The sequence below is a fragment of the Panthera pardus genome, unplaced genomic scaffold, assembly GCF_024362965.1.
Source record: "Panthera pardus isolate Hobbes unplaced genomic scaffold, ASM2436296v1 HiC_scaffold_11, whole genome shotgun sequence".
NCBI lineage: Eukaryota > Metazoa > Chordata > Mammalia > Carnivora > Felidae > Panthera > Panthera pardus.
Window position 1 is genome coordinate 105,947,507 of NW_026526666.1, and position 18,277 is coordinate 105,965,783.

An 18,277-nucleotide genomic window follows, 5' to 3' on the forward strand; every position below is an offset into this window, starting at 1 on the left:
ATAGCCAGTCAGTCCGTACGACCCCAGTGCAGTGCTTTCTGCCCATGGGTCCTGTCCCTGAGCTTTAATAAAATCACCTTTTTGCACCAAAGATGTCTCAAGAATTCTTTCTTGGCCGTCAGCTCTGAACCTCTATCACCGCAAAACCCCATCAATTTGACTTTTTTTAATTTAATCGTATTTTTTTTTAATTTTTTTTTTTAACATTTATTTATTTTTGAGACAGAGAGAGAGAGAGCATGAACAGGGGAGGGTCAGAGAAAGAGGGAGACACAGAATCTGAAACAGGCTCCAGGCTCTGAGCTGTCAGCACAGAGCCCGACACGGGGCTCGAACCCACGGACCGTGAGATCATGACCTGAGCCGAAGTCCGACGCTTAACTGACTGAGCCACCCAGGCGCCCCACTTTTTTTTTTTTTAAACGTTTATTCATTTTTTAAGAGAGAGAGCACGCCTGAGCCGGGGAGGGGTGGAGAGAGAAGTAGACACAGAATCCGACGCAGGCTCCAGGCACCGAGTTGTCAGCACAGAGCCCGACGCGGGGCTCGAACTCATGAACTGTGAGATCATGACCTGAGCCGAAGTCGGACGCTTAACCGACTGAGCCCCCCAGGTGCCCCTGACTATTTTTGGTTTTTAAGCATTTAAGCGTTCATATAGTTCCAGAAGTTACAACTATCTAAACAGGTACATTTGAGAACTTGTCCTCTGTTGTCCCCTCTTCGTGCCCCCTCCTGGCCCACCACCAGTCTCCTTTGTCTTGGGCTTACCCTCCCGCGTTTCTATTTGCTCGGTGTAATTTTAATATTGTTGTCTTGTGCGTGATCTGTACTCAGCCTGGGTGTGTCAGAACCTTCCCTCTGTGGCGTTCTGTGGCTCACCACTGTGTGTCTCCATGTGGGTTTCTTATTTATTCTTTTTAAGGTATATTCTGACTCCAGAACTCAGATTTTCTGTTACTTCTCAAAGTTTTGTCTTCTTTATATCTATTTTTTTTTTAAGTAATATCTACACCCAATGTGGAGCTTGAACTCACAACCCCAAGATCAAGAGTTGCATGCTCCCCATTAGGGGCACGTGGGTGGCTCAGTCAGTGAAGCGTCGGACTTCGGCTCAGGTCATGATCTCGCGGTCCGTGAGTTTGAGCCCTGCATCGGGCTCTGTGCTGATGGCTCGAAGCCTGGAGCTGCTTCGGACTCTGTGTCTTCCTCTCTCTCTGCCCCTCCCCCGCTCATGCTCTGTCTCTCTCATTCTTATAAAAAATAAATAAACATGAAAAATTAAAAAAAAAAAAAGTTGCAGGCTCCCCCAACTGAGCTAGTAGGCACCCCTTCTTCATCTCTTTTTTTCTCTGCTGGAAATTTCTTTCTTCTTATTTTTTCCATGCTTGGGTTAACGTTTCTTTAAGATTTTAATTTCATGTCTCTGTGCTGCATTCCAGATAATTTCCTCAGATATTTTTTTCAAATAACTTTTTATTCAGCTCTAATCATTTCTGTTTAACCCATCGCTCGAGTTTTTTATTTCAAATTTTTCAACTTTTTGTTTTAAGAAACTTGTAGACTTGCAGAAGAAAAAACTTTACCTGTGTACCCATCTCCCAGCCCCTCCCGCTGACGTCTTACATGAGCTTAGTTCGATTTAGTGAGTAGTCCAGGAGTATCGTCCCAGATCTTAACCTGGGACAAGACCACTGTCTAATCTGCAGACTGTATTCAACTTCAGCCAATATGCCACGGGTGTCCCTTTTCTGGTGGGTGGTCCTGTCTGGGGACAATCCCACCTTGCATTCAGTGACCGCGTGTCCCCCCCCCCCCCCCCCCCCAGTCTTTGCCGGTGGTCTTGACCTTTGTGATGTGCGTACTTTTGGGTGTGTCTGACGTATGCTCGCGACTACATTGCGGTTGTGTGTCTGTGGGCACCAACACCACGGCAATACCACACTCTTCTTAATGGATCGGGGCAAACGTGGACTCTCTCATCTCTAGTGATTTCAGCTTCGGCAGCTCACTTCCGGTGCCAGTGTCTCAGGGTGACTAGTCTGTGACTAGTCTGCACCTGCCGGGGAGCAGTGTGGACGCAAGCGCGCCCTTGCTTCAGCTCCGCAGGCGGGTGACTCCTCTCTGGACATTCCGTCTACCTCACCCCCCCCCCACCCCCTGTGGCGTCTGCCTGACCCTCCTGTCCTTCTGAGAGCTTTAGGACCTGGGGCCCTGGGCTCCACCTGTCCCTCCCTGCAGTGGTCAGGCTGCCGCCCCTCCCCCACTGGCCACCCCCTCTCAGCGGTGATCTTTGATCTTTGATCTGCATCCATTGATCTCAACCTGCCAAGGTCTTCAGGCCTGAATTGAGGAAGCTTTTCTTGGGAGCAGATCTGTGGGTGTAGCTGGGAGCAGCCCCCGGCTCCTTTTGGGGGGGTCCTGCCCTGAGCTGGAGCTTCCTAGGAGCTTCTGGTGAGATTTCGCTCCTGCTGCCCTGTTCTGGATTTCCAAGGGCCCTTTCCTGCTTGTATCTCCTTGTGGCTGGGCACTTCTCTCTGGTACCCCCCCTTCTGGGACTGACCTTCCTCCCGCTCTGCCCTCCTTCCAGCCCCTTCCTCACGTTTCCTGTCTTGCTCATGTCCCAGCAGGCGGCTCAGCTGCAGTCTCTGTTCAGACCTCTCCCTGGGGCCTCGATTCCTTACTTGAGGTCTCTCCTTTGCCTGTTGAGTTCTCCAGAGAAGATTCCTCTGGTGGTTTGCCTGGCCACTCTGTGGTCCTCGGCCCCTGCTTCCCCCGCCTATTTCAGCCCCCACCCCAGGCCCCCGGAGGAGTTGAGTTCTTCACTCTCCTGACCAAGCCCCTTGGCACCCTTGCCTTCTTCTGTCCCCCACCTCCGCGGGTTTCCGCCCCACCAAACGGAAGCAAGCAAGGCCGGGAATCCCTGTGTGATTAGCGAGTGTTGATGTGAAGGACAGAGGCGGAGCCAGCGTCTGTTCTGCCCTGGACGGCCCCAGACCTGGTGTTCATATTTGGACTTGGTGTGGGAGCCTTGCACACTTGGAGGGCCCCTGCCCCTCTATCCCCCCGGCCGGACGTGAGGTCAGGGGTCTGCCCGTCCCTGTGCCCAGTTGTCACGTTGGTTTGTCACCGGACTGGGTGGACTGTCTTTGGAGATGTTGATGGTCCTAAAAAGACCATGCACTGGAAGGTGAGTGTTTTGTGGTGGCCTGGGCCTCTGCCCCTGGCTGCCCGTGCCTTGTTCTGGACATGGGGGATGGGATCACTGGTGTGTTGGCCGCTGGTCTGCGGGACGGGGCCTGAGTTCCCTGCTCACCACTCTTTTACACTCTTTTACACTCTTTGTTTGTAAGAATATGTAAGAATGTGGATGGTCTTGGGGGGGACAGCCTTGTGGGTAAGCGTGTCATAGATTGCCTTCCACCGCTGGGTTTTGTCGTTTCGGGGCTCCGGCAGCTGGAAGGTTTCCCCGTTGGCTGTGGTGGCGGAGGCCCGCACCCCGCTGCTGTGCGCCTCGGCCCCGCTGTGTGCTCTCACTTGTTTCTGCTTCAGGAGACATTTAGGTTGTGTTTTGCTTTTGTTCTGCTAGTGACAGAACTGCGGCATTAACCCCGCCCTCAGGCGATGTGTTTGAGGCGCCTGAAGGGCTCACAGCACCCCCCTTCCCCCCAGGACCACCACCTCTGCTCCTGCAGCCGACCCCAGCCACGGCCTCGTGGGTTGTCCCTTCTTTCGTTGCTTCCTGTCACTCGCAAAGACTCTAGAAAGGACACATCCACACCGGTTAGGTCTGCAACCTGTTTGCGTCTGTGCCGTGGGTGTTTTCAGCCTGGGACAGTCAGTGACAACTGTGGGTGCCTGGGTGGGAGCGCGGTGGCTCTCTGTTTGGCCGCGGTTGAGAATCAGCCAAGGAGCTAGAAACCGTGCTGGTGCTTGGGCCGCACCCATGAATCCCTGTGCTCACTGGTGTGCGCGGAGCTGGGCCCCCCGAGGCCAGCTTGTTTGAGCTCTGGGCGTGTGCGTGTGCAGCCAGCATTGAGGGCCTCCCCTGGCCTGCCGGCCGGAAGGGTGCTTCCCCGTGCGACCCTACGGGAGCGGAGCGGCAGGACACAGGAGCAGCAAGGGCGAGTGAAGTGGCCGGGTGCAGGTTGGTGCTGTGTCTTTGGACGCCATAGGCACCCATGACCAAGGTGTCACTCCCGGGCGCAGGTCCAACAGAAACACACGGATAGACGCGCGCAGAATGTTCACGGGGGCACAGTGTGAATGTTTGTTAGCAGAGGGTTGTGTCCAGGCGTGATTCAGGCATGAGGAATGGAGCCGTGTCCTCCTTCATTTAAAATCTACTTTCTTGTTAAAGGTCTATATACGAAGAGAATATGTGTGTCATTCAAATGGTTGTTTCTGGTTTCTTAGGTCTCTGACGATGACTGGGGGCAGGGATGGCCCCGGCTTCTCAGTGGGAGCGAGACTGGACTTTATTAAGGAGGAGAGTGAGGGTGGCACCACAGCTCCTCCTAGGATGTTGGGAGATCCTCAGAGGGAAGCCCGGGCGGGGGTGGGGGTGGGGGATGGATGCTGTGAGGGGTCCTCTCCCCGCCAGCCTGTTCTTCGCTGGGACTGTGGGTCCCGTGGGTGCCTCTGGATCAGTAGCCCCTTGCCCTGCAAACTGGGTCGACCTTGGAATCTCAGCAGCGGCTTCAGGGCCCCTGTGCCAAATGCTGCCCCCAGATCACAGAGGCGGCGAGGGGCAGGGAGACAGGGCGGGCAGCCAGGCCCCGGGCAGAAGGGTTCCTCACTCCCTCTGTAAGGAGCCAGGGTCTGGGGCCTGGAGGCCTTTGGGGTTGCGGTGTTCCCTCTGCTCTCAGAGACCCTGTGCCACAGCAGTGGGCTTGTCCCTGCATTTCACCTGCACCTGCAGCCAGACCCTGGTTCCAGGCGGGTGGGGGTAGAGCACGGACTCCCCACGTCGCCTCTGGCCCGGCCAGTCTAGCTGCACGGAACCCACGGACACGTCGTCACCCTGAACAAAACAGTGGGACCGGGCTGGGGAAGAGCAAGCAGAACACGAGTGTTGCAGTCAGCGTCCAGAGCCCTTGAGCTCGTCCTCGGGTGGGGGCGGTGGGGGCCCACGGAAGGGCTGGCACCCCTCGTCATGACCTACGCTGCACTCTGGGGAGGCTGTCCTGGTGCAGCGGGGGTTGGGGTGCGTGCGGGCAGACTGGCCAAGACGAGGGCGCTCACTGGGGCTCGTGGCTCCGGGCTCGTGGACAGGGGGAGGGATGCCAGGGGCTGAGGCAGGGCAGGGGGAGGATGGCCGCGTCTCTGGTGCTGCCTCTGCCTGGGGGCAGGACAGGAACCAGCTTTGGGCTGTGGGGAAGTCAGAATCTGAAGTGCTAGGAGCCTTTGGGCCCTTGCCTGCAGAGGCGCAGGGCCGGTGGGGCAGGTGGGGCAGTGGGCAGCCTGAGCCCCGAGCAATGTCCTGCTGGAGGGGCCGGGGCCGGAGAGGGGGGTGCGGCCCCCGCTGACGGTGTGGCCACCTCAGCGCCCGGCCGCCCCCTGCTCCACACGCCTGGATGTTAGGGATGAAATACGACGGACATCCTTTTAGATGTGTGACTGAGTTCCCCCAAACAGAGGAAACCCCAGGCGTCAGAAACTGAGGGAACAGGAAATCCGAGTGGCCAGCCCATCGGAGGCCGCCTGGGGTCCCGAGTTTGATGTCATTGGGGAAGGAGATGGGACCCTGGCCCTCCTGAGATGGGGCAGGCAGTTGTCACTGGGACTCTGCTTAAAGCAGGGGCTTGGAGAACTGGCCAGCCCGCCACGGGAGAAGCCGGGTGTGACTCAGCCTGTGATCCCCGGAGAGAGGCCGGGGGCTCACCTCAGGAGCCATGCCCACAGGTCTGAGACTGGCAGGTGTGGGTTTCGTATGCCGCAGGGTTCATCTAGAAAGTAGCGTAAAGGGGCGCCTGGGTGGCTCAGGGGTTAGGCACCTGACTTCGGCTCAGGTCATGATCTCACAGTTCATGAGTTCGAGTCCCATGTCGGACTCACTGCTGTCAGCACAGCACCTGTTTCACATCCCGTCTCCCCCTCTCGCTGCCCCTCCCCCCTCTCAAAAATAAACAGTAAAAAAAGATAGCATAAAATGGGTCCTGAGCCAGTGACACCCCTGGGGCACGTAGCAGCAGCAGACCCCAAGCCCTCAACTCTGGAAGTAACCCCCCCGGCCCAGGGTGTGTGGGGTCCCTGCGTATCAGGATCTGACGGGAGGTGACCGTAAAGTGCAGTCCAGCCCCAAGGCCAGAGTCTGCTGGCACACACAAGACACCAGGGTGACCTCGCTAAGGTCCTGGGTGATGAGCTGTGAGAGGCCGTAAAACAAAAGATACAGGAAGGGATCGAAAGCTTAAGGAAATAACAAGACACCAGGGGCGCCCCGCGGGCTCAGCCAGCGGAGCGTGCAACGCTTGGTTTCAGGTTGTGAGTTTGAGCTCCACGTTGGGCATGGAGTTTACTTAAAAAGTAAAAATTGTTTTAAGTTGGGACACCTGGGTGGCTCAGTCGATTAAGCGTCCGACTTTGACTCAGGTCATGATCTTGCGGTTTGTGGGTTCGAGCCCCACGTCAGGCTCTGTGCTGACAGCTTGGAACCTGGAGCTGCTCTGGATTCTGTGTCTCCCTCTCTCTCTGCCCTTCCCCTGCTCATGCTCTCTCTCTGTCTCTCAATAATAAATAAACGTTAAAAAATTTTTTTTAAAGCTGGATAAAATATTAAAAGCCAGGTGAGGTGTGGGAGAGCGGCAGTGTGCATTACAGCAGCGGGGACCACAGAACGGGCGGGAAGGGGCAGAGCCCTCGGGATGGCTTCGGGGACCTGGTGGCAAAGGCCGGGGCGGGGTCGTCCAGGTCTCCATGCACGCGGTGGGTGCCTGGGGAAGGCCAGGTGCGGAGGCTTTGGTTTTCAGCACCTTGGGGAGGAGGCTTGGGAGCTGTCGGGGCTCCCGTCCTTCCGTGGCAGTTAGACTAGCAAGCAGATGTGAAAACAAGACCGAAGTTCCATATTTGCATTTTCAGAGTTACTTCAGATGGGTGCCTGAAACTTTTAAGGACATTCAAATGTTCACCATCAGGAACGCGTTTTCTTTCCTTAACAGCTTGAGCCTGTGTCCCCTGGCGAGGGGTGAGTGACGGCCACCGCTCCCCGGGTGGTGCAGGCCTTCACCCGGGAGCCAGCCCGACCCATGCTGCCCACGGTCCGGAGGAGACAAGCATGTCAGCCTCAGCGAAACCCTCGGCGCCGGCAGAGCTGGCCCCTGGCCCCGAGGACCAGCCCAAGGGGAAGCCGCTCCTCGGCTGGGGCTCTCTCTTCGGCCCCCGCAGCGAGAAGATTGTTTTCAGCAGGAGCGAGGGCGCCCCCGAGGAGAACGTGCTCACCATCACCATCACGGAGACCACGGTCATCGAGTCGGACCTGGGCGTGTGGAGCTCCCGGGCTCTGCTCTACCTGACGCTGTGGTTCTTCTTCAGCTTCTGCACCCTCTTTCTCAACAAGTACATCCTGTCCCTGCTGGAAGGGGAGCCCAGCATGCTAGGTAAGGCGGGTCCCCCGCCTCCGGGGCTGAGGGCCAGGCCCGCGTGCTCACAGGTCGGTGCTGTCTCCACGCGGGAAGCACACGGAGGAGCCCACAGCCCCTGGGAAGGAGGGCGCCGAGGGTTCGGGATGGGAGCTGTGTCTGCGCCGCAGAACGGCTTGTCCTGTCTGCCTGCACACCAGCAAGGGAAGTAGTTCTCCCCTTAGAACTTGGCCTTCTTCTCTGCCTCCTTCAGGTGCTGTGCAAATGTTGTCGACTACGTTTATTGGATGCATTAAAATATTTGTTCCTTGCTGTTTATATCAACACAAAACCCGGCTTTCTTATCCCCCCAATTTCATCATGATCATGCTGTTTGTGGGTCTAATGAGGTAAGGAATCTGACATTTTGGTTGAGAGTTGAAGTTTTTTATGTGCATAAACTGTCTCTGCCGTCACTAAGTGGGAGACCAGCTGGTGATCACGTGTGTTTCATTGCACGCTTTATATAATCATCAGGGCCGTCTAGATATTAGGACGACAAATGTATTGGTTCTGTGGATCTGGGTGCAATCAGATTCTTTCTGGAACAGCCATGAGTGTAATTTAATAATGGTTTGAGAGACACGCCCCTCCTCTCCCTGGGCCTGCTGCACCTTGCAGGTGGGACCTACTTCCCACAGGGCCCTTCACCTTCACCTTCATGGGAGGCCAGGAGGGCGGGGAGCAGGGGAGGAGGGCGGGGAGCGGGGGAGGAGAACAGCCAGCTCCTCAGAAGGTCTGTTGTGCAGCTACAAATGGACTCCTCAGTCCTAATGACACTTTGGGCTTATTTGCAGGTTTGCGACGGTGGTTTTGGGTCTGGTCAGCCTGAAAAACGTGGCGGTTTCGTTTGCTGAAACAGTGAAGAGCTCTGCTCCCATTTTCACCGTGATTATGTCCCGGATGATCCTCGGGGAGCACACAGGTAAGCCCGCCTGGGTGGGGGCTGGGGCGCCACGCCAGGGTGAACGGTTCCACAGCCCCCCTGGAACGTTCTCCTAGCCCGGTCGTGAGTGCCTCACGTGTTCACTTCAGCAGGTGTTTGTTCACCTTGGCTGACGCACAGAGGCCTCTGGTTGGTGGGGACATGGGAGCTGGGGAAAGAAGTAATGGTCACTTGTCCCAGGAAGACCACCTTCCGTGTCATGCGAGGTGGCCCCTGGTGACACCCTTGCCCAGGTCAGCCACCTCCTGTGTCCTTCCCCGGCTCCTCCGACAGCCTCCCGTTCATCACTGCTTCTCAGCCTCACTTCTCCATCCTCCATAAGGCCCATCAAATCGGATTTATCCACAAATCCCAACCCTCAATGACCGGCAGACTGTTTCTGACTACACATCACACGCACGTGTCCCCGTTTCTCCTGCCAGCCTTTTGAAACGCAGCCCGTCCAGTATCGTTCCGTGAAAATAACCAGAGTGCAGAATAGTGCGCATCTAGGAGCAGTACCGACACGCGTTTAGATGCAGATGCACATCTGCTTCAATTAAGAAAAGGAAAAGATTAGGGGCGCCTGGCGGGCTCAGTCGGTTAAGCGTCCAAAGTCGACTCACGTCATGATCTCACAGTCAGTGAGTTCGAGCCCCTCGTCGGGCTGTGTGCTGACAGCTCAGAGCCTGGAGCCTGCTTCGGATTCTGTGTCTCCCTCTCTCTCTGCCCCTCCCCTGCTTGTGTTCTCTCTCTGTCTCTCTCTCTCTCACTCTCTCTCAAAAATAAATAAACTTAAAAAAAAAATCTTTAAAAAAAAAGAAAGAAAAGGACAAGATCCCACAAAAAGGCCGACGGGGGAGGAAGGACAGGGCTGAGCGCCCTCCCAGATGTGCCTCTGGAGCCCCACAGGCGTTTTAGGTGATGTGAGACAATCTGATCGGAGGGTAAACAGCAGCTCCTAGAAGTCATAAGCAACATGAAACAAACGAACTGGGTTTCATATCAAGCCGGTGGCTCAGCCACACTAAAACCTTTATTCCGGCAACTTTAAAATGCCATGATTTGGCCTCTAGCTGTGGTGGCTAAGCCTGTAGCGAGTCAGCTAGTTCCCTTAGCGAGGTCAACGGCAACATCTTGGTGATAGTTAGCAAAAAGAATCAGTTGGGGAGAATGACCGAAGGACCAGGATTTCAGAGCCGAGGGTCACCTGCAGATGGGACCCCGATGTGTGGCGCCCTCCCCACAGAGGCATTTGCTGGTTCTCGAGCACTGGCTGGCACTCCAGGTAGACCAGCCTCGTGGGGCTGCAGGGCCGAGGGCAGGCGGGGCCTGCCAGGAGAGGGGGATCTCCGGCAAAGCCCTGGGCTCTTACCCTGGACCCCGAGCACGCCGATGCCCATGGACGCCTCCCAGCAGCGAAAGCAAGTCCTTCTAAGGGTGAAACTGCACTCACAGCCACTGGCCCTCTAGGATCCACACAGACCGTCTGTCACACAACACACATTGCCAGGCCGGCCAGAGGACAAGACCACGTGCAGAGCCGAGAGGGCGCTGGCAGCTCCCTAGGGACCTGAGTCTGGACAGCATTGTCCTGTGCCGGGAGGTGGCCTTGGTCTCCAAAGGTCAGCGTGGACCTCTTAACACGGAAGACTTTTTCCCTCGTCTGTTTTGAATTTCAGAGTAAACTAAATAGTATCTGAAATCAAAGTACCAGGAGGCCCTCCACCCTTCCCAAAGTGGCTGTGCCTTTCCATCATGCTCCACGGGCTTTTTTACCATTGGGTCAAGTTCCCTGGATTTCAGAATGCAGCAGAGGAGTAACCTCCACTTGGAGTGTAGAACGCAGACCATGTAGGGGCCTCCCTGCAGCAGGGCCCCCCGCCCCCAGCTCCCCTTTTTGACAGACTGCTCCAAAGACCATTCATCCACCCTCGTCATCCTCGGTGCTGGCCAGGGAGGGGCTTTGGGGCCCAGGGCCCCAGCCTCATGCGTCCTGCCCGCCCCCTTCCCCACCCCCACACCCCCCCCTTCCGCCCCCCGGCCCCAGGCCCAGCAGTCGTGCCTCGAGGAAGGGCTCGTGCGGTGCCTGGCTTGGGAGAGGGTGATGGCTTGGGGCAGGCGTGCACTTTGATCCTCTGTGTTTCTCCAGTGAAAGACTCAGTAGCTACATGTTTTCGAATTAAAGTGAAAGAGGCTTTCACGAGGGGCATAAAAATGGCCTCGGCACCCAGAAGCGATGTTGCAGCGGGCAGGCTGGCGGCCGCAGCCCTTGTGTGTTTTGCCCTTTCCAGGGCTGCTGGTCAACCTCTCGCTCATCCCCGTCATGGGAGGCCTGGCACTGTGCACGGCAACGGAGATAAGCTTCAACGTCTTGGGGTTTTCGGCCGCGCTGTCCACCAACATCATGGACTGGTGAGTCGGGAAGAGCATGGGGACACGTGGTGTGATGGGGATGATGGACGTTGAAATCCAGATTGACTGAGAATTATGTCCCATAATTCAAAGCCGGGCCCAACTGATGCCGCCTTTTCCTAAATACCAAAGTACCTCGTATCCCAGTAAGGTAACCTTTTCTTAAAAAAACAGCCAGAATTTGACAACACATGGTCTTGGTATTAAGAACACGCATCTGAGGGACACGGTTAGCTAACGGAGGCCAAATGCACAGAGCTAGCGGGCCCGGGGACCGTTACAAGAGTAACGCCCCTTGTGAGTAACGTTACAAGGGTAACGCCCCTTGTGAGTAACGTTACAAGAGTAACGCCCCTTGTGAGTAAACACGTAGGTGTTCAGCTAAGCCAAGCGGAAGAGGCCGTCCTACAGCGGGAACAAAGGGGCAGTTTCTGGCCTGGTGGCTGTCTGTGCCCCGAGGGCCGTGAGAGGCCGTGCCCACAGGGGAAGCCCGTGTCGGGTGCCCGAGGAAGAGCACCACATGGGAGGTTCCTTGTCCTGCAGCAGGAAGGGGCTGGCTGTTGTGTTCTGGATTGCTCCTTGGATAGCGTACAGCTGCCACCCTGCATCCAGGCTGTGCTGTCCGAGTTCATACTTAGGCACCGGCTAGGCCTGCTCTTTGAGGATTGCCAGTTGCTTCTAGGGTCTGTCCTGTCTCTGGGAAAGAGAGGAAGCGACCACACGGACGTCCAGGAGTTTATCATTGCTTTACTGTTAAAGTCGGACAGCCTCACCCTGAGGTTTTCCATTCCGCCGCCAAGTAAACATTTAAAAGTCACCTTTAATTTCATTTCTGACACACAGATGTATTTCCTTCTGGCTTTTTCTGCCTGCATTTGTAGTTCCTAGAAATCGAATAAAGGCTCATCATGCATCCTGTCCGTATTTCTCCTCCAGTGGAAAGGCCCAGTAGCTGCTTGTTTTTGCATTAAAGTAGGAGCGGCTTTCATGAGGGGTATGCTCTGCTCCCTCTGCGTGGCCCTGTGGGCATCATGTGCTGCCACCAGGGGCTCTCAGAAGCCTGGACCCTGCGACCGCCTCCTCGTATGGCGTACAGATGCCTGCGAGTTAACGAGTCTGTTTAGATGCGCATGGAGCGTCTCTTCACACGAGGCTCCATTTAGGTTTTGACCATCACGAAGGCTAAATTCCCATCAGAGAGACGAGCCCATGACGTGGATCAGGGCTCTCGATCCTCACTGCCAGCGTTGCCCAAAACGATTGTTTTGGAGCAAGAGCTTCGCCTTCTGGAGCCCAGAGAGCAGTCACCAGTGGGCGTGCCAAGCCCTTTGGTTTCTGGGGAAGCTGGGCACAGTTTCATCTTCTCATTGGCCACGTGTGGGTTTTCCCTGTGGTTTGTCCCATTCTGGAGTTTTGTCCATATTTTTTCCACCGGAGTCTTCATGTGCTCAGACTGTTTTGTTCACTCGCTCTCACACGTGGAGTCCCCAGGTGCCCGGCCCATGGCAGTTACTGATTTATGGGAACTCTTGGTTCAAGGTGGGGTTTTGTGCAGCACTGAGAGCAGGGACTTTGGGATCCTTTGACACCTGAGAGCTAGGTAACGTCAGGTACATTGCTCAACCTGAGTGCCTCAGTTTACCTTTCTGTAAAGGGGCCAGGCCTGGTGACCCCGTCACAGTGAAGTGACATCCAGGAGCCCCCCAAGCATGGGCCCGGCTCACAGCGGACATGCAGGGCCATCCCCGAGGGGCCGCCATCGTTGTCCCTGCTTAGGAAGGACGCAAACACTTGGTCCAGTCGAGGTCTGTGCTAACTTCTCGTATCGCCGGGTAACCTCTTCTTTTCTTTATTCTAGTTTGCAAAATGTCTTTTCAAAAAAGCTCCTCAGCGGGGACAAATACAGGTTCTCGTAAGTATCGTTAGCCCGCGAAACTCCCCATTTCATAGGCCCGAGAGGACTCCCTGCCCTTTTGAAGTTTCAGAATCCCCCGTAGACCCGACACCTTTCCCCCTTCGGCTTAAGTGGCTTTTAAAAAGTACTCTGTGGACGGGGCGCCTGGCTGGCTCAGTCAGAAGAGCCTGTGATTCTTGAGATCTCAGGGTCGTGGGTTTGAGACCCACGCTGGGTGGAGAGATTACTAAAGAAATAAATAAACTTAAAAAAACAAGTAAGTAAAAGTGCTTTGTGGAAACTTGGAAGAAAAACCCCACCTGTTTTCAGCTGCCCTGCCAAGGCACCCCAACGGCCGGCTCGTTCGCGGCTGCCCTGCAGGGTGCGCCAGGCACGCGGCCGGCAGGCACACGGGCCCTCCCTGGCGCCCGGGTTCTCTAGAGCATTCTCGCTGTGAACTGTCTGGTTGAAAGCCGGCCTCCGCCGTGCGGAGAGAGCGTCAGGCATGTGTGTTGCCCCCGCAGGGCCGCGGAGCTCCAGTTCTACACCAGCGCGGCGGCCGTGGCCATGCTGATCCCCGCCTGGATCTTCTTCATGGTGAGTGTCAGGGCGCCGCTCGGCACCCAGGCTGCCGTTGCCACCAGCCATCCGGGGGTGGAGGGGTCTCACTTTCCGGTCCCGTGGGTAGCTCCTTGGCGTGGCGGCTTCGTGGCATCGTTCACGAAGGGTCAGCAGGGTGCACTTGAGGAGGAGGGAGACCGGTGGGAGCCGAACCTTGTGCCCCAGGAGGCCAAGCCATAGCTGAGGGAGTTTCCTGAAAATCTTTGTGTCAGGGTGTTTCGGCTTGCTCGTTTTGGTATTATTATTTCAAAGTCACGCGTGCCCGCCTAGAGCAATCAGCAGAGCAGGAGTACATGAACAAGAGAGGAGGTCTGTCCGGTGAGCCCTCCTGGACCCCCTCCTACAAAGCCCCTTTCCAGACGGGTCTGCGTAGCTAGGAACGTACTCAGGTACATGTATGTCATGTGATCCCACCAGTCTTATAAAAGCATATGTATCTGTCCGAGCAGACCTTTTTTTTTAAACACAAATGGAACTGGGCTATTCTGTCCTATTCTTGTGCTCCAGAGCCCAGCTATGCCCTGACCTGTCACTGCCCCCTCGACAGACACCTGACTGCTTGGTGCATTTCACACGGAACTGGAAGTTTCTTGTGTCTTTACCAGATAAAGGTGCTTTTCTTGGGAGGCACCTGGGTCAGTCAGTTAAGCGTCCGACTCTTGATCTTGGCTCAGGTCATGATCCGAGTCATGAGTTCGAGCCCCAGGTCGGGCTCTGTGCTGACAGCTCGGGGCCTGCTTGGGATTCTGTCTCTCCTTCTCACTGCCCTTCCCTGCTTATTCTCTCTCTCTCTCTCTCTCTCTCTCAAATAAGTAAATAAACATTAAGAAATTTTAAAAACAAATAAATAAACTAAATTACCTTTTTTTAAAAAAGGTGGTTTTCTGGGATCCACTTTTGGAATTGGAATGATTGAAAGAATGTGCGTATCTAAAAATATGTGTACTGTGGTAAAATCTATGTAAACGTAAAATTTATGATTCTAACCGCTTTAAACTATATGTCAAGTATGTTCAGGCTGTCAGGCAAGCATCCTCACCATCCATTTGCAGACTTTAATTATCTCAGACTGAATCTCTGTCTCTGTTAAACACTAACTCCCCATTTCCCCCATAGGGGAAGTGAGACTCTACCTCTCCTCCTAGGGTGTCCAGCTGGACGATTCACGGGGACAAGCCCACAGCCCGAGTCACATAAGCTTTATGCGACACGGGAGCCTCATAAAGAAGCCAGGACGGGAGCGCTCACGCGCCAGGCTGAGCAGGGAGAGGTGACTGCGGGAAAGTAGGCTGCGTGTGGGGTGGAGGCAGGCGAGGGCGACCTTAACGAGGTCCGCCGGGCTCGGGTCCCTGGCGATGCGCGCGTTCCTTTCCCCCTGCTGCGTGGGCGTCCTCCACGTGGGGCCTTTGTCCCTGCTTCTCGGGGAGAGAAAGGGACGCCAGAGCCCTTCTTGCTCCTGTGTTTTGAGGGTCTTCAGCTCAAAATAACCCTGATGCCGAAGTGGCGTATTTGTGAACTCCTTCACCCCTCCCCCAGCCCCTGGCACCTACCCTGTGCTTTCTGTCCCAATGGATCTGACGACTCTAGGTCCCTCATGTAAGTGGAATCCTATGGGATTTGTCCTTTGGGGACGGGCTTATTTCACTGAGCATGATGACCTCGAGGTCCATCCACTCTGTAGCAGGTCCTGGCATTTCCTCCTTTTTGGGGCTGGGTGATATTCTGCTGTGTTTTGGGACCACGTTTTGTTCATCCACCCGTCTGTTAACGGACACCTGGGTTCCTCCCACATTCTGGCTCTTGTGGACAGTCCTGCTGTGAATGTGAACATGCACACACCAGTTCAAGACCCTGCCTTCGGTTCTTTGGGGCGTGTACCCAGAGGCGGGATTGCTGGTTCTCCTAGTAGTTCTCCGTTTAACTTTTTGAGGAGCAGTCAGACGGTTTTCCACAATGGCTGCACCATTTTACATACCCACCAGCCGTGCTCAGGGCTTCAGCTGCCCCACATCCTCGTCAGCACTTGTCATTTTTATTTATTTTTTCATTTTTTAAAATTCTGTTTATTTTTGAGCGAGAGACAGAGTGTGAGAGGGGGAAGGGCAGAGAGAGAGGGGGGACACAGAATCCGAAGCAGGCCCCAGACTCTTGAGCTGTCAGCACAGAGCCCAACGTGGGGCTCGAACTCAGGAATCGTGAGATCATGACCTGAGCGGAAATCGGACACTTAACCGACTGAGCCAGCCAGGCGCCCCTGGTTTTTTGTTTTTGGTGGTAGACATCCTGATGGGTATGGGGTGGTCTCATCGTGCTGTTGATTTGTGTTTCCCTGATGATCGGTGATGTCCAGTGCTTTCTCCTGTGCTTATTGGCCACGTGTACACGCATGTTGAAAATGTTGGTCAGCACTGTTTGGGTGTCACCCTAGAAGGCTATTTTCAGAGCACTCCTCAGCATCGGTTCGTTTACCCAGATTACTGGGCACGTGTGACCCCGCGCTCTCCTGACGGTGATCAGTAGAAGGAAGACAGGCGCCCGCAGAGCATCATTTCTGTTCTGCGCATAGGACTTGCCGGTGACTGGGAGAAGTGGGAAGAGCTTCAGTTACAGTCAGGATGTCGTGTTGCTGCTGCTGATGGACGGCGTCCTGTTCCACCTGCAGAGTGTCACGGCCTATGCCCTCATGGGCAAAATCTCCCCCGTCACTTTCAGGTAAGCACGGTGACTTCCCAGGAGACCAGGTGTGTCCAGGTCACTTACAGAGGAGAAGAATTTAAATCCAGGTGTTTTTACGGAAGGTATTTATGATTGTAAACTGCTAGTGTGAGGACTGTGGCCACATGGCGTGATTCCCAGGCTGTTTTGTCTTGGTGCTACTTGAAACACAGCAAAGTTCACGAAATCCCCACCAGGAATCGACACGTTAGCACAGGAAGTGTTTGCAGTGGTTCAAGTATTTTTCCGTGGGGAACAGCATGTCCGTGGACTCGCCTGTGAAGCTGGAACGTTCGCTTCTGGGCTGTCCGGTGGGGGAGCCGTGTGCCTCAGTGGTTCACCTGAAGTGTGGTGAGTGCAACAAGAGACGGGATTCTTCATTTTATCTCATTTTAAGCGATTTAAAATTGTTTCAATGTTGATTCATATTTTGAGGGAGAGAGACAGTACACGAGTGGGGAGGGGCAGAGAGAGACAGAGATGGAATCCAAAGCAGGCTCCAGGCACCGAGCTGTCAGCACAGAACCCGACCTGGGGCTTGAACCCACGAACTGTGAGATCGTGACCTGAGCCGAAGTCGGATGCTTAACCGACTGAGCCCCCCCAGGTGCCCCTTAAACGAGTTAAATTTGAGGAGCCACACATGGCCGTTGGCTCCCATGTTGGAGGCACACCTCCAGAAACTGAGAGGTGAGCCAGAGGCCTCACCGCCTTCTCTTCATTTTTGTAACTGGAAAAGTTCAATGAAAGCGCCATTTCCAGACTGGACGTTTTCAATAACAAGCAGAAAAGCGTGAGCTAACGCCTCCGGCGGCCTAGAAGTCTATTCTTTGCCCACACCGTGTCGTGTAAGTTAGCGGGCCTTACTTTCTCTAATTTCTGAACTGGCCGAGAAGTGGCCTGATGGAACCACGCTGCGTGGAAGGCTTGTCGAGCCGTGCCAGCCGTGTTTCTGTCTCCCCACGGCCTCTCTGGCTGGCTCTCGCTCCTCCTGCCCACGTCGGTCTGGCCCAGGTCAGCACAGCAGCCGTGCCCCGCACTGGTCACATTCTGCAGCTCGGAGGTCCAAGGGCAGCACCGCCACACGCGGGCACAGGTGGCACCAGCACGGTGCCCTGGCCTGCGACCCGTGCAGCCCTCACGTTTCCTGGGTCTTGAATGGGGAGGGTCTGCAAGAATGTTGACAATGGCCGTGATTTTTAAGTTCTTCTGAAGCGCATGGTGGTCACTGTCTCTGTCACGTGCCCTGGTTTCTGTTTGGAGCCGGGAATTATTTCCGGATAGTCCCGAAACCTTGTTTTTCAGTGATCCTTAGTGATGGTTCACAAAAGGCAAAAAGCAGAAAACCAATTCTTTAAAAAAATTTTGTTATGTTTATTCATTCTTGAAAGACAGAGAGAGACAGAGCACAAGCAGGGGTGGGGCGGAGAGAGAGGGGGACACAGTATCTGAAGCAGGCTCCAGGCTCTGAGCTGTCAGCACAGAGCCCGACGCGGGGCTCGAACTCACAAACGGTGAGATCATGACCTGAGCCGAAGCCGGGCACTCAACCGACTGAGCCACCCAGGCGCCCCTAATTCTTTTTTAAAGCAAATAGGTTTTTTTGTGTTTTATTCATATCATAAGAGCAATAGTTACTCATTATAGGAAATTTGGGAAAGGCAGGACAGTTCCAGAAATAAAGCAGAAGTCACCATCACCCCAAAACACCAGCACTATTAACTTTCCAGTGTGTTTTGTAACTTCATTTCTACGGGCTCCAAGCCTCGAATGCAGTGCTGTCCTTACCATAGGTGTGCACAAAGTGCTCTTGTTCTTTAGACGGCAAGCTGAACTATTTAGGAGTAAAATGTCATCACGTCTGTAATTTGCTTAAAAATAATTCACTCCAAGAAAAAGGATGAAGCAAATAGAGCGAAATGTTAATTAAGTCTAGAAGATGGGAATAATGGCTGTTCATTATAACATGTCCCTGCTTTTCTGTTTGACATTTTTGCTAATGACCAGAAAGCAGGAGGGAGCCAGCGAGGGAGCCCCGGGTCTGTGCCGGCTGGGCAGCGGGCCGAGCCCGGGCCGTAACCCCCTGTC

At 54.9% G+C, this 18,277-nt stretch overlaps 1 protein-coding gene across 10 annotated transcripts in view; it reads left to right on the top strand.

The window, feature by feature from the left end:
- The window catches only part of SLC35E2B (solute carrier family 35 member E2B), an 81,876-nt gene that overhangs the window by 5,915 nt on the left and 57,684 nt on the right, over positions 1 to 18,277 (top strand). For 6 of the 10 annotated variants that reach the window (XR_008420913.1, XM_019461095.2, XM_019461096.2 and 3 more), the window contains 7 exons: positions 7,161 to 7,598; positions 7,834 to 7,969; positions 8,417 to 8,544; positions 10,839 to 10,959; positions 12,818 to 12,871; positions 13,378 to 13,450; positions 16,041 to 16,186. Coding sequence is in view for 9 of the 10 variants with exons in the window: in XM_019461095.2 (XP_019316640.1) it covers positions 7,277 to 7,598; positions 7,834 to 7,969; positions 8,417 to 8,544; positions 10,839 to 10,959; positions 12,818 to 12,871; positions 13,378 to 13,450; positions 16,041 to 16,186 (980 nt within the window). In the remaining variant the exon portion in view is untranslated. Of the gene's footprint in view, positions 1 to 1,553; positions 1,646 to 2,216; positions 3,191 to 7,160; positions 7,599 to 7,833; positions 7,970 to 8,416; positions 8,545 to 10,838; positions 10,960 to 12,817; positions 12,872 to 13,377; positions 13,451 to 16,040; positions 16,187 to 16,330; positions 18,276 to 18,277 lie in introns of those variants that run through there. The other 4 variants (XM_019461104.2, XM_019461098.2, XM_019461103.2 and 1 more) reach the window with 4 other exon arrangements.